Source organism: Opisthorchis viverrini (genome assembly GCF_000715545.1).
Source record: "Opisthorchis viverrini unplaced genomic scaffold opera_v5_19, whole genome shotgun sequence".
NCBI lineage: Eukaryota > Metazoa > Platyhelminthes > Trematoda > Opisthorchiida > Opisthorchiidae > Opisthorchis > Opisthorchis viverrini.
In genome coordinates this window covers 2,839,922-2,852,236 of record NW_008751675.1, presented here as the reverse complement: position 1 = coordinate 2,852,236, position 12,315 = coordinate 2,839,922, and the positions used below count along the sequence as shown (strand labels likewise).

Below are 12,315 nucleotides of genomic sequence, written 5' to 3'. Positions count from 1 at the left end.
ATCGGCGGTGAAAGCATTGGATAAAGTTAGACGCATTACGTGGCTCAGCTGTAAAGACTTTTTGTTTTAATGAATGTGCAGAGATTTAGAAAAGTTCTTGTCTTCAGGTTGGAAGACACTGGAAGCTTATATCATGAAATTACTGACGTCGGTATTTTCACGAAGTTATGCGTTTGACAACAGCGAGTCTTCTTTCAGACGTAAACCGCCACTCATTAAGTTGCTGAAAACTCTTCGACAAATTGCAACCGGTTCGACCCTTCTTGGGGCTGACCACGTAGGCACAGCCCGCGAGTTTCCCTCAACCTTATGCTCTACTTGAATGCAAATTGCACGGACTTTGACCTATACATTTATCTTCGTACCACTATGGTGTTGACGGAAGGATCACGTGGAATGCAGCTGAATCGCTTGTTTATGATGCTCTCATAAACGATAAATTCATCTGGGTTAGTCGAGTCTCAAACACGAAATAGTACGCAGATGAGTGTATAAGTGTATAAGTTTCCTCTATTCATCAGGAGCTGTAAAAACACTTTTTCATAGTCACAGTTTGTCATACCTGCCAATATTGGTGCCGTTTATCCTTAGCCGGCTTTCGTTAACGAGTTATGTAATTGCCATGTTCTCGAACTCACACGAGGCTATGTAACAGGCTTGTCAATGTCCCATGCTTTCATCCTTGCAGATCAAACTGATGCCATTGGATTCATTCGCAGTGATTGTACCATCCCCAGAGGTGGCACATTGTGCACGAACCGCCGTGCTACTTGCAACGTTGGTCCGATCTGAGCCGCTTGTGTTGATGATCTTTCTTTGCTAGTTACTACACACCGCCCCGTGTCTGGATGAATGATCTAGGACCGCTACTCACAAGCTCGCCATTTCTACGTTTTCTCTCCTATTGGCACTGGGATTTCCGACCCGCGAGTTAGTGGGGTGAACCGTAGTCCGCGTCTCAAGACTTCAGTATTTTATAAATGTACATACATACGTATCTTGCGAGTACTTAGTCTCTGGCTAGCGCTCACTACTATTCTGCGTTTTTCTGGCCGCCTGTTCGTTCTTTTTATGTGCTCATCGATTTTGAGATGAAGTTATCCAGCCTTAGTACAGTCACTACATTTGATTTCTAAGCACAATCTCTGATTTCATCTACAGGTAGGCAAACATTCCGGTAGACCAGTGAACAGAGCAAAATGTTCCGCTTCTTGAGCACAAATTTCATATTAAGCATGTTTAGGATCTTTCGAATGATGATGGGTGTTTTTGATTTAAAGAGAATAAAGAAAGGTTTGTTCAGTTACTTATTTTGCGTTTTGCAACAGGTACCCTTCATACCTGATTTTCAGTCTGACTAGATGAATATTGGCTATCTCAAAAAATCTGTTTTTATAATCCAACTTGGGCCAGCTTCAAACCAACTTCTGTGCACACAGCCCTAGCTCGGGTAAGCAGTGACGAGGCAGTACTCAAGAACACTGCCTTAATGTGTGCCGGTCAATACTCAAATCCATTCCATTTCTGGGTCACTGCGTTTTCATATTCCTACTACACTTGCTTGTGTCTTGGTTATCATCTCAGTTATACCAGATAGCAGTTTGTAGCCACATCGGTATCGTTTGCGCAACACCACAATGAGGGATCACTGGATTCAAACTTTGCTTCCCTAAGAGCTTATCAGTAGCGAACTACAGTCATTCGCACACAAATTTGGTTCTGCGAGAGACCCACCTGAAACCCAGTGATGTTTCCATGCAACTGAACGTACTGCACCAGGCCGCCTCATGTTTCAGTTGCTACTTTATTCAAGATATCGCGATACATGCATATTCGCATTGCACTACTCATAAGGTTGCTGAAAATTCTTCGACAGTCCACGACAGGTTTCGCCCTACTTGAGGCCCATCAGGTAGGCGCAGTCCCCGAGTTTCCGTCAACCTTATGTTCTATTAGAAACCAAATTGCACGAGATTAGTTGAGGCTCTCACAGAACTAAATTTGTTTGCAAATGAGTGTATTTCGCTAGTATCATGCTACTTGATATCGAGTAGAACATAAGGTTGACGGGAACTCGGGTACTGCGCCCACCTGATGAGCCCTAAGTAGGGTGAAACCGGTCAGGGGGCTGTCGAGGAATTTTCAGCTTATCAGTAGTTTGCATCATTGCCCGTGATGGACTGGTACCTTGGTCCTCTGACCCGTGATTCGGGCATAGCATCGCTTTTCCGCGAACGCCCGCTATAGAGCCAAGAGTTATCACCTTTGAACGAGTGAACACCCTCATGCAACTGTTTTTCACGACCCTTTGAACAGTTTGCTCTTATGCCATGTTGATCTCTTGCCACGAACCGCGATTTCATATCAATTCCTTCTTGCTAAACAGGATAACGTGCAATCACTCAGCTTCCTAACCTTCAAATCGACCTAATCCAGACTATTCCTTAACCATACGTGGAGCCTTTTGTTTCATGAAAAGCTTACCTAGAAATCTGTGTCCCAATTGAAATAGTTGTCAAAACTCTGTTATTAAGCTTCCTCCTCTAAAACAAAGTTTACATGTAATGTCAAAGAAACAAGTGATAAACTGTCAACAAACTGTCCTTGTGTGAGGCATTCTAGTTTGAAGGTGACGTACCCAATCCGCCTTCATTTCCAATCGTTTAGGAGATTTCGAATTGGTCGGGGTGACACCTTTGGTTCCCGCAACGTAGAACGCTACCATACAAGGGCGATCTCTTGAAATTTTTAAACACAACCGGCCAATACTGGAAAGTACTGCCGGAAATATTTGACCCAAAAACTATAAAGCATTTTGGCAGAGGTTTTCCTTCCCGTGCCTCTGTTTTCTGGCTCAAACGTTATAGACACAAGGGACGCCGAAACGGTTAAAATCAACCACTGTTTTAAAGACAGGGACCGATAGAGCTGGTATTAATTTAGTGAGTCTTGTGAAGCCGACAACTGAGTATCCGACTAGGTGGGACCCATACAGGACTTTCGTATCCATAAAATGGGCCCACAAGTACTTCTGGTTTCCGGACTAATAAACTTGCCTCCTGCAATCTAACGGCTTAAAGTCTTTAGTGAAATACACACCTTCGAAAACCAGTTTGATTTTGCGGGAGACTCACCTGGAACCCAGCTGATTCTTTCGTTTAGTAAAGTGTACCCCAGTTTTATCATCGAAAATTCCCACTTGATGTTGTTCACCTCTAAAGTTTTATTATTTTGTAACCAGATTTCCACAGGGCCAAGATAGCATAGTGATACCCTGCCACACTGCATATGTTATAGTTATCTAGCGTGTCCACGAATTTTTCCATAGAAGAAAATCAAAATGAGAGTCTTTGTCGAAATCTTTCCGATTTGGGTTCAAGTAGCACATAAAGTTGATGAAACCTTGGGTGCTGCGCCTACCTGATGAGCCCTGAGACGGGCCAAACCGGTGGTGGGCTGTCGAAGCATTTTTCAGCAACTATATAAGTAGTGTATTAAGTTTAACTTCTTAGTGAGGTTTTTACAGGCAGCTAAGCTCTCAGTTCTGTGTTCGGTATAAAGAAGAGGGTTGAAATAGATGCACTGACGTTGCGTTCAAGGTTTTCCGCAATACTGTAAGCGAATGCTTAGCAAAAACTTTGGCAACTACCCCATTAGTCGACCACTATCTGCACACGAGCAGACTAACTCATTGGTGCACAATGACGAAATCTGACGATAGAGTTTGCCACGTAGGTCTTGTCTGATGATAAGACGGTTGGTGAAAGTCATGTTCGGACGAGCCGTATAGATTACTACCTTTGGACGTTCTCTGATGGGCACCTTGATTTTCAGGTCTCCTTCGAATGGAAGATGGAGGTTGGTTGACTCCAGTTTTAATTTCCATTTCGCTTAATTTGGGGGTTTCAGCTTGACGTTTTCCGCCAGCAACTTCCCGTATAGCCATTCTGTTGAAGTACATCTCCCAAAATGTTCATTTTTCCCTCTAGTCTGCTTTATCAGTAGATTTTTAACCCTGTCATATGGACAATGTACAAGATTCTGTTTGATTCTGTTTCCAGAACTTCATCTACTAATTTGTTGACATTTGTTTGTGATATGTACAACTTTGCGTCGACCAGTCTTGTTTTCTTGCCAGAGACACGTCAAAAAGGGTTAACTGATTTTCCATTCATTTTTGCACGCAGAGGATATGCCTTGGTAGGCTTTATTAAAAGAGTCTTACATGCAGACAGAAACAAAATATCGTCAATATATCAACTATAATGAAGAAAAGGCTCCATTATATTGACAAGTGGCAATTCTTCAGGTTTGACCATTAGACTCAGTGCGAATCGAATCCTCCAGGAGATTTTGGGGAATGTAATGATGATTGGTCATTGTTTTGACGACTATCAATGTGTATGCATCGTCTTAGCAGTGAAATACTGTTCACATCCACTTGTGGAACTTTGTGGTGCTTGCCTGCTATGAAAGTCTGTTAAGTCTTCACGTACAATTTTTCGGTTTACTTTTCTACACATGAGAATATGCGAACGTGAGCATTTACCTTAGCTACCTGGTTCCCGTCTTGAAGCAAACTATGCTTACTCATTTTTCAACTCCTTTATAAGATAGAAATTAAGATTCAGGTGAGGTCTGGTCTTGAATTAACTCAACCAACGAGGATTCTAAAACAGTCTTACGGTGCACTGACTGTTGACATAGGTAAGTAAGCGAAGTTTGGGATGCGTGTTATAGGGAACAACATCTGACTGCTTTCGCATGTCGCGGTCTGGGAATTCATTGAAAATCAAAGTAGTCCACTTCTAATCCCTTAGGGCTTAAGCCGAAAGGTCACACGTTTAGCTCGTTATCGCTTTTGTTTGATGCAAACATAAAATTGCATACCAATTTGGTTTTGACGGCAGACTAATCTGGAACCCGGATGAACCTCGTGTTTTTATGATGTATTACGTAAAGTGGTTGATTTTGGTCTCGTTTCACGTTCATTTTGTGCATGACCACTTGCAAAGGGAGGTAATTGGAAGTTACGATACGGCAATCGGGAATAGGACATATATTTGTGGTTCAGATGAGGACAGTAATTGCATACAAATTGGTTTTGACGGCAGACTAATCTGGAACCCGGATGAACCTCGTGTTTTTATGATGTATTACGTAAAGTGGTTGATTTTGGTCTCGTTTCACGTTCATTTTGTGCATGACCACTTGCAAAGGGAGGTAATTGGAAGTTACGATACGGCAATCGGGAATAGGACATATATTTGTGGTTCAGATGAGGACAGTAATTAGGGAAATATGCCATCGTTTTTACCAAATTCAGGCATGCGTGTCTTCCCGTCTAAACCGAATTCGTAAAGTGTAGTCAGCTGTTGAACTGATAACAAATAAGGACTTGTCTAACTTGGATGTTGGCGGGTTGCGACCATTCACGATTATTGGGGCTTACAGATGACTTGGTTAACACTATCGCTTGTCAATCATTTGGCGATCACGTAAACACGCCGTTCACTCCCGCAAAATCTTATCGGACACTTCTCACTGAAGAAGATATGAATACTGGACGCAAAAGACAATTCAGTATGAAGAATACAGCTGCTGTCACATGGTTTAAACAAAATCTTGTCGACATGTGTAGCTTAAAGTTACGCTCTAACTATTTGGTTTAAATATACACTTTCATAGCATTGTCGTGACCAGAAAGACAAAGTTCATAATGCCTAGAGAGTTGCGAGTGGGGAGGAATTCACAACTTATCACATCTGATAAAAGCGAAATGTAGCATATTTTTCTCGTCTCTTGTTAGCTGTTTGTATGAGCGGCCGATGCACCGATCAGGTACACATACTTAGTCGTATATATATATATATATATATATATATATGTATATATAAGGACGTAGTGACTGGTTTCCGTGCATGGCCAATCGATTGATTAAGGCTGTTTTTCAGTCAATAAAATTATGCGAAAATGATTCAAATTCTGATGGGAAAAGCGTAGAAAAACACATGTTTGATCAGATGCATATGGCAACGAAGCTATCTAAGCTAAAAAGGCTCTGAAACGCAAGTGACGAGATCCAGTTTTGTTAGTACGATGGCCATGTTTTGTGGATGCCGAGATCTGCAACAGCATTCGAGCACCTTATTCGACTGGTTGTCAGTCTGCTCTCCAGCTTGGCAGTTTAGTTTCAAACACTTCATCACCAATCGAGGTGACATCATCAGTTCACGGTTTGGTAAGCGAACAGACTAATATTCCAGCAGCGTACACGAGCTGCCGATATTCTGCAACATCGCGAGCAAAGTGCTCATTTTACTACATCAGAGGGGGATTAAACCTAATTCAGAAAGCAACTCAATTTTCGAAGAAGTACTCATCTGCACTTAGAATAAATCCTTCATTCTTGGGTGATGTGGATATTCCGAGTATTCATTAAGAATTTCAGGCTAGTCACTAGATCAAGCTTCGGTGAAAAGGCAGCTCACACTGTACAACAAGTTAGCGCAAGTAGGGAATAACCGACCGTTCGAATCACTCTAAGAGAGTCGAATTCGCGGCTTGCAGATTTTTTTTTCATTTGAAAACCATTCCATCTGACCACGAGCAAGGGGGTCAGCAGCGTGGTGCCACCATCCTTCAATCAGTTGGTGCGCATCGCATTATCCGGTGTTGACTGGCTCATTATGTGACAAATTTTCCGCCTGACACACTTTTGTCACAAAGTTCTTTTTATGGTATTCGGACTCCGATCGGTCCATGAGTGAAAACGTGAAATCCCGAAAGTGGCACAACTTCGAGCCCTAGTGACGCCTGGGAGTTACAATGAGTCATAGAAGAGCCTGTCGAACACCATAGCGAATAAAAGAATTTAAGCACCCAGCTATAAGATATTAGCATCTATGCAAATCAGATGACCTTATGTTGGTTCCACATTTAGACGGTCTAGACGGCATAAGGAATTTTCCTTGTGTATTCTGCAGGTACAGTTCATTCTCTCATTCATTCTGTGGACTGTTTTATTATGTAAACAAGTCATCGGGTCATTCTGGGGTCACGTGTGTACATTGCAGTGTATCAGAACTAAAAGTGGCGAGCCAATAGCGCAAGGCGCAATCGAGGGAATCGACTTTGGAAAGGGAATTCCGACTCATGACAGGTAGCTTACTTCACCACATGGCCCAGCATCAATTAGAACAAAAATTGTTCGACAATTATTCGGTAACCATGGTGTTAATCGTCTGATTTTTGCTTGAGGTCCACTAGTAAACCTGCAAACATTATTCATTCGCCCGTCTTCTCTATGTCGCTACAATCTATGTTTATAGTTAATCTGATTCCAAAGGTCTGCAAATTTTTTTCCGTCGGGAGTCATTCTTTCTTTATAGTGAAGCCCGGGATGGGGTATAGAAAATATAGCCAACTTATACGGTTGACCCTCTCCGCAGCAGGCCCGTGAGCAAATACCTGTCTAGATTAACACTTCTGACCAGTTTCATCAACTGCGTGTTGTGAGCTTTATAGAATCGGTTTCTGTTTACCTGGCGGCAGTGAAAGTCTGTCCTCACATACTCAGCTACCCATTTTCCCTACGAAATCAAAGAATAGGTTAAAATCATGGGCATCCGTATTAGAGAGCCTTCAACCTCTATATCGTCTGTTTTCGGCTGAGTGGATCAACCGTATCAGCTGTTCCAGAGTTGCGCATCAATGCGTACTCACAAACGTTATTCCTGAGTACAGTGGTGTGGTAATTAGAGCCATTTATAGAAGTGTGAGGAAACTCAATCAGGACATCGCTTATACCAAAACTTAAACTCAGCCTTCTGAAAAAAAAACTTTAAATTTGTTGGTAGAAAATAAAGGACTGGGTAATCTTCGGTGTAAAAAGAACCGATTTTGCAAAGAATCAGATGTACGAAGCAAAGATCATTTGTTTCTGTGGGACGAGATACAGAGACAAAGTGACCAGCTGAGCTAAGGATGGACAAGAGACGTTCAATTTATCGTCTCTAGTCTTCTCAGATCCAGCTTCTATACACAGAATTTGGTTCCACTCGGGCAGGTAATATTCCAGAATTTTCTGTACTTCTCTGAAGAACGCTTCACTCGTTGTCATTCTGTCCGTGCTATGAATGAATGCTTGGTTGCATCGTAGAGTGTCCTTCGCAACTGCCATCAGGAATGCACAACATAAACTGTAAAGTTTAGGCTACTTCGTTTTTTACGTTAAATGCCATTGAGTTTAAGCGGAATTTTTAAGTGTGCCAGCCGTAATACGCAGTTGTATGCTCAGTTGAATGCCTGGCTGGCTTAGGTCTCCATGGCGAATTCTTGGTGTTCGTGAAGATACTAGCCGTTTTCCGTCTTTAGATCAGCAAGTGCGATAACTTCAAATAATCCGGTTACACGTTGCCGCTCTACAAACTCATTTCAGAAAGGATTTTTTTGAGACAAAGTAGGGTGCTGTACCCCTTTTCTTCGTCTGAAAACGGTACATACCGATGAGTTATAAATAATTTGACTGATATCTACCTCTCCTGCATCCATTCTTTACTTAAGAAATTCTGTCGTTCTTACTCGCAGTAGAAATTACGGATGTGTTCTGCTCTGCTTACTCGAAGGATCTCGAAAACGCTTCCATCAGGTATCAAGAGAGAACAGACATCGAATGGAGGAATGTGGATGGTGATGCCATAAGCATATTAGGTGGTGAAATCTAAAGACAGCTCATACACTCTACATTTCGTTAAAGCTTTCACGCATTAGCGTATGCAGGACGTAAATGGTGTGGTCTCCAGCGAGGTAGAAACAAACGAAAGGGGTCATACCGGCACCGAATTTTCCGAAAACAGGACTCGCCCCGGGGTCAACTCTTGTGTATGCACGGCAGATTATAATCGCGAGTGGTGTTGGTAGTGACAGCCCGCGACCAGTGGAAAATGACAAGGATTTAACTCAAGGCCTCAGTCATATTTCATCCAGTCGCAGAATTGTGGCAAATATAATGTTGTAACTTCGAACTCCTGAGTCAAGCATTTGGCGCAGATACAGACAGGCTTTGTTGTTTTTGTTGTTGTTCGGATGACAGAGGCCATTCTGGTTTACACTGTGATAAGCAACATGTGTTTACTTTGTAAGGTCAGAAACGAATTCATCTTGATATCTGTCGCATGTTTGCAGGTCGTTTGGTGCGGTAAGCTGGGTAAGAAGCGACCGAGTTGGAAAACCCCACGAACATGAGTTAAATTTTTTGCCACGTCTAGGTTTGGGAGTTATCGTTCGGCCCCCTCGCATGAAACAGTCTGCCTTCACAGGGGCGAATAAATTACTAGAGACTGAACGAAGCTTGAGATTCTTCGATGCGACTTCTCACTTGTGTAGGGTCAAATGCGACTTTATTGATTAGCTCGTTGCCAAGTTATTAGCACTGGAATAATGGCGTTTCCATGCTGCAAGTGAAGGCCGAGAAGCTTTTTACACATGTTCCAACCTCGCTGAGAATCACTCCAGTACACATCTCACAATTCTCTAGAGAGAATCGAACCTGGGTGGTGTTGAAGACTATATTGTCCAGCTATGAGTGGTCAATCGTCGGCGTGATAGACTCGCGAGTTGCGCACTGCTGGTGATCTCCAAAAGGAGTGAAAAATCTGTACTTACATATCGACACAGACTGACTTCAATTTCGTTATGAAACCACGACCAAATTGCCGGATCTTACTGCCCTCATCGACACCCAAATAACTGTTTGTGTGTCCCAACGAGTTCTGTACTTTTTGGGGGCCGATAGTTACGAGGTCTCGGTGTCCATGAAACCGTGATACAAAGGGTTTAATCAGGATTGGTGTATCTGCTGTCTGACTGAACCAATCAAAAGTGATAAGAACAATTTGAATTGATGGTCAGTCCTTCCAGAAAAACCTGATAGAATGCCACGGACCCCATAATGCTTTTTCAACATGCCCGCTTATGGAAGGTTCACTTCTTCTGAGTAGGGGATAGGTATGTGTTGTCTTCAAAGCCAACCCCCCTAATGCTTGGTTGCGAATTATTAGGTGCGGAGATTCCTGCGGAAGTAAAAGTCGGTTATCCAACGCTGTATGTGAATCTGCCTGCGGGATTAATTTTAGAGGTTTTTCTGGTTCAGTTATTAGCAGATCTCCAGCCTTCCAATGTCTTTTTACACAGCAACTTATCTGCTGATTAGGATGATGTTATTGAGTGACCTAAGTAAGTTGTAGCTGAGTCTCATGTCTTTAGTAGTCTCCAACTAAATATGCTGCATGCGGGCCGCCAACTCGTCTCAGTTGGAAAGACAACAAAGTAATTTTCTAGACATTGCATCTGTACATATGAGGATGATAAAACTTTGGATGGCAAACCACAAGTGTAACATTTCGAGGGTCCCATCAAGTCAGCTGAGTCCTTCAATTCTGTAACTGAACACTAAACTGGCGAGAAACACTAACCGACAAATCAAGGGAGACTAAAGTTAATCTCGGGTGAAACCCATTTAAAGTATCATTGGGAACTAGGCCAGCTGCTGAACGTCAAGAAGGGCCTAACCGGTGACAGGCGTCCAAGGCTCTTCGTAAGTCTGACAAGTAATGACATACGAACTGGCAACCCTCTGATTTCATCAGTAGAGCTACAAAATTCGTGTAACCATAAACAAAACTTAAACTTCGAGAAATACACTCATTAGCAAATCAATTTGGTTTTCACGAGAGACTCAACTGAATCTCTCGTTTATGATAGTCTACAACTGAAAGTGCTGCACACAGGCCGCTTCATGTTTCAGTTGGCATGATATTCGAAGTATAGCAGTGTATTTTCACAAAGAAAACTACTCACAAGGTTGCTGGAAACTCTTTGACAGCCCACGACCGGTTTCGCCCTTCTTAGGGCCCATCAAATAGTTTCCGTCAACATTATGATCTAGTTGAACCCAAATTGCACTGTTTTTGAGAAATGCACTCATTTGCAAATCGATTTGGTTTTCACGAGACTCAACTGAATCTCTCGTTTATGATGAGGCGGCCTGTGTGCAGCACTTTCAGTTTTAGACTATCATAAACGAGAGATTTAGTTGAGTCTCTCGTGAAAACCAAATTGATTTGCAAATGAGTGTATTTCTCAAAAACAGTGCAATTCGGGTTCAAGTAGATGATAATGTTGACGGAAACTCGGGGACTGCGCCTACCTGATGAACCGCAAGAAGGGCGAAACCGGTCGTGGGCTGTCGAAGAGTTTTCAGCAACCTTGTAAGTAGCTTCCTTTGTGAAAAAACTGAAACTTCATAGGATTCGTGACGGTCGAGTATCGAAATGGAGGAGGCCGAGAACTAGAGGTCGTATTCAGCAAATTTTAACAAGTAACTGAGTTCTTTGTATTTGAACATCTTAACGGCGATCCTAGGGGACGAACGGTTTCACTGGATGTCACTTCGAAGACCGCTGGCGATTTCCATATTTATTAAGCACATTCTGTAAAGTGTTCGGGCTGGAAAGAATATGATCGGTTTTTTGTTTGCCCGGAGCAACACTGACCCACGAACGATTCCTTTCTTCAATTTTATTACTGATTTTGACTTGAATCGAGTTGACGACAAGGTGACCATTGAAAAGATTAATGATGGTGGCTGGTTGAATAAACCAGTTTTTTTTAAATGAACCTTTGCTTTGCCGCCTAAGAACAAAACATGATTGTCAAAACATCCACACGGCAGGAAAGCATCTTGTTTACATAAGAAGACTGGCCTTTGGAAAGATGTTTGCAGGTTGTCGAAAAGTGTGTTTGGAAACCGAGGACTGCACGGTGTTCATGGAATACTCAAGATCCGACTGGTCACCCTTTTTCGTTTTCGCGAAAAACTTCTCCAGTGTCGAGAATAGTCACTCTATGTAGGCGGACCTTTGATACTAGTTATTAGGTAGAATTTTTCTAACAATGCTGCTTGCTGGTTGAATTACTCTAATCCGAAGTACCTTCACTTTGGTGATGGCTAGACTGTCCTAGAGGTGAAACTCAGTTGATCTTGGCGAAAGCTTTTTGTACTTCAATACAATTGTTGGCAGATGCATATTACGTGATAACAGTATTGGATCGTATCCATAACGTTTGTAAAATGCCCGTGGTTCATTATCAATCGTGACATTTCTGTACAGAATCGATGGCTTTGGATAGAGGAGGATCCAACCCATTGCAGAAGTTTCCTCCAGCCACTCATGTGTTAAACTCATGAGGATGGAGCTTTTTTCACTTTCGGTCATCAAGCAGATCACCAGTAACCTAATCCTAAAGCACAAA

The 12,315-nt window shown here is 42.4% G+C and overlaps 1 protein-coding gene across 1 annotated transcript; it reads left to right on the top strand.

Annotated features, from left to right (window-relative positions):
- Positions 1 to 663: 663 nt before the first annotated feature.
- On the top strand, positions 664 to 10,925 carry T265_01781 (hypothetical protein; the record flags this gene model as incomplete). Its single annotated transcript, XM_009165871.1, has 3 exons — positions 664 to 777; positions 1,814 to 1,912; positions 10,779 to 10,925. 3 exons carry the CDS (start codon positions 664 to 666, stop codon positions 10,923 to 10,925), a joined length of 360 nt encoding a protein of 119 aa, XP_009164135.1.
- Between the last annotated feature and the right edge of the window lie 1,390 nt (positions 10,926 to 12,315).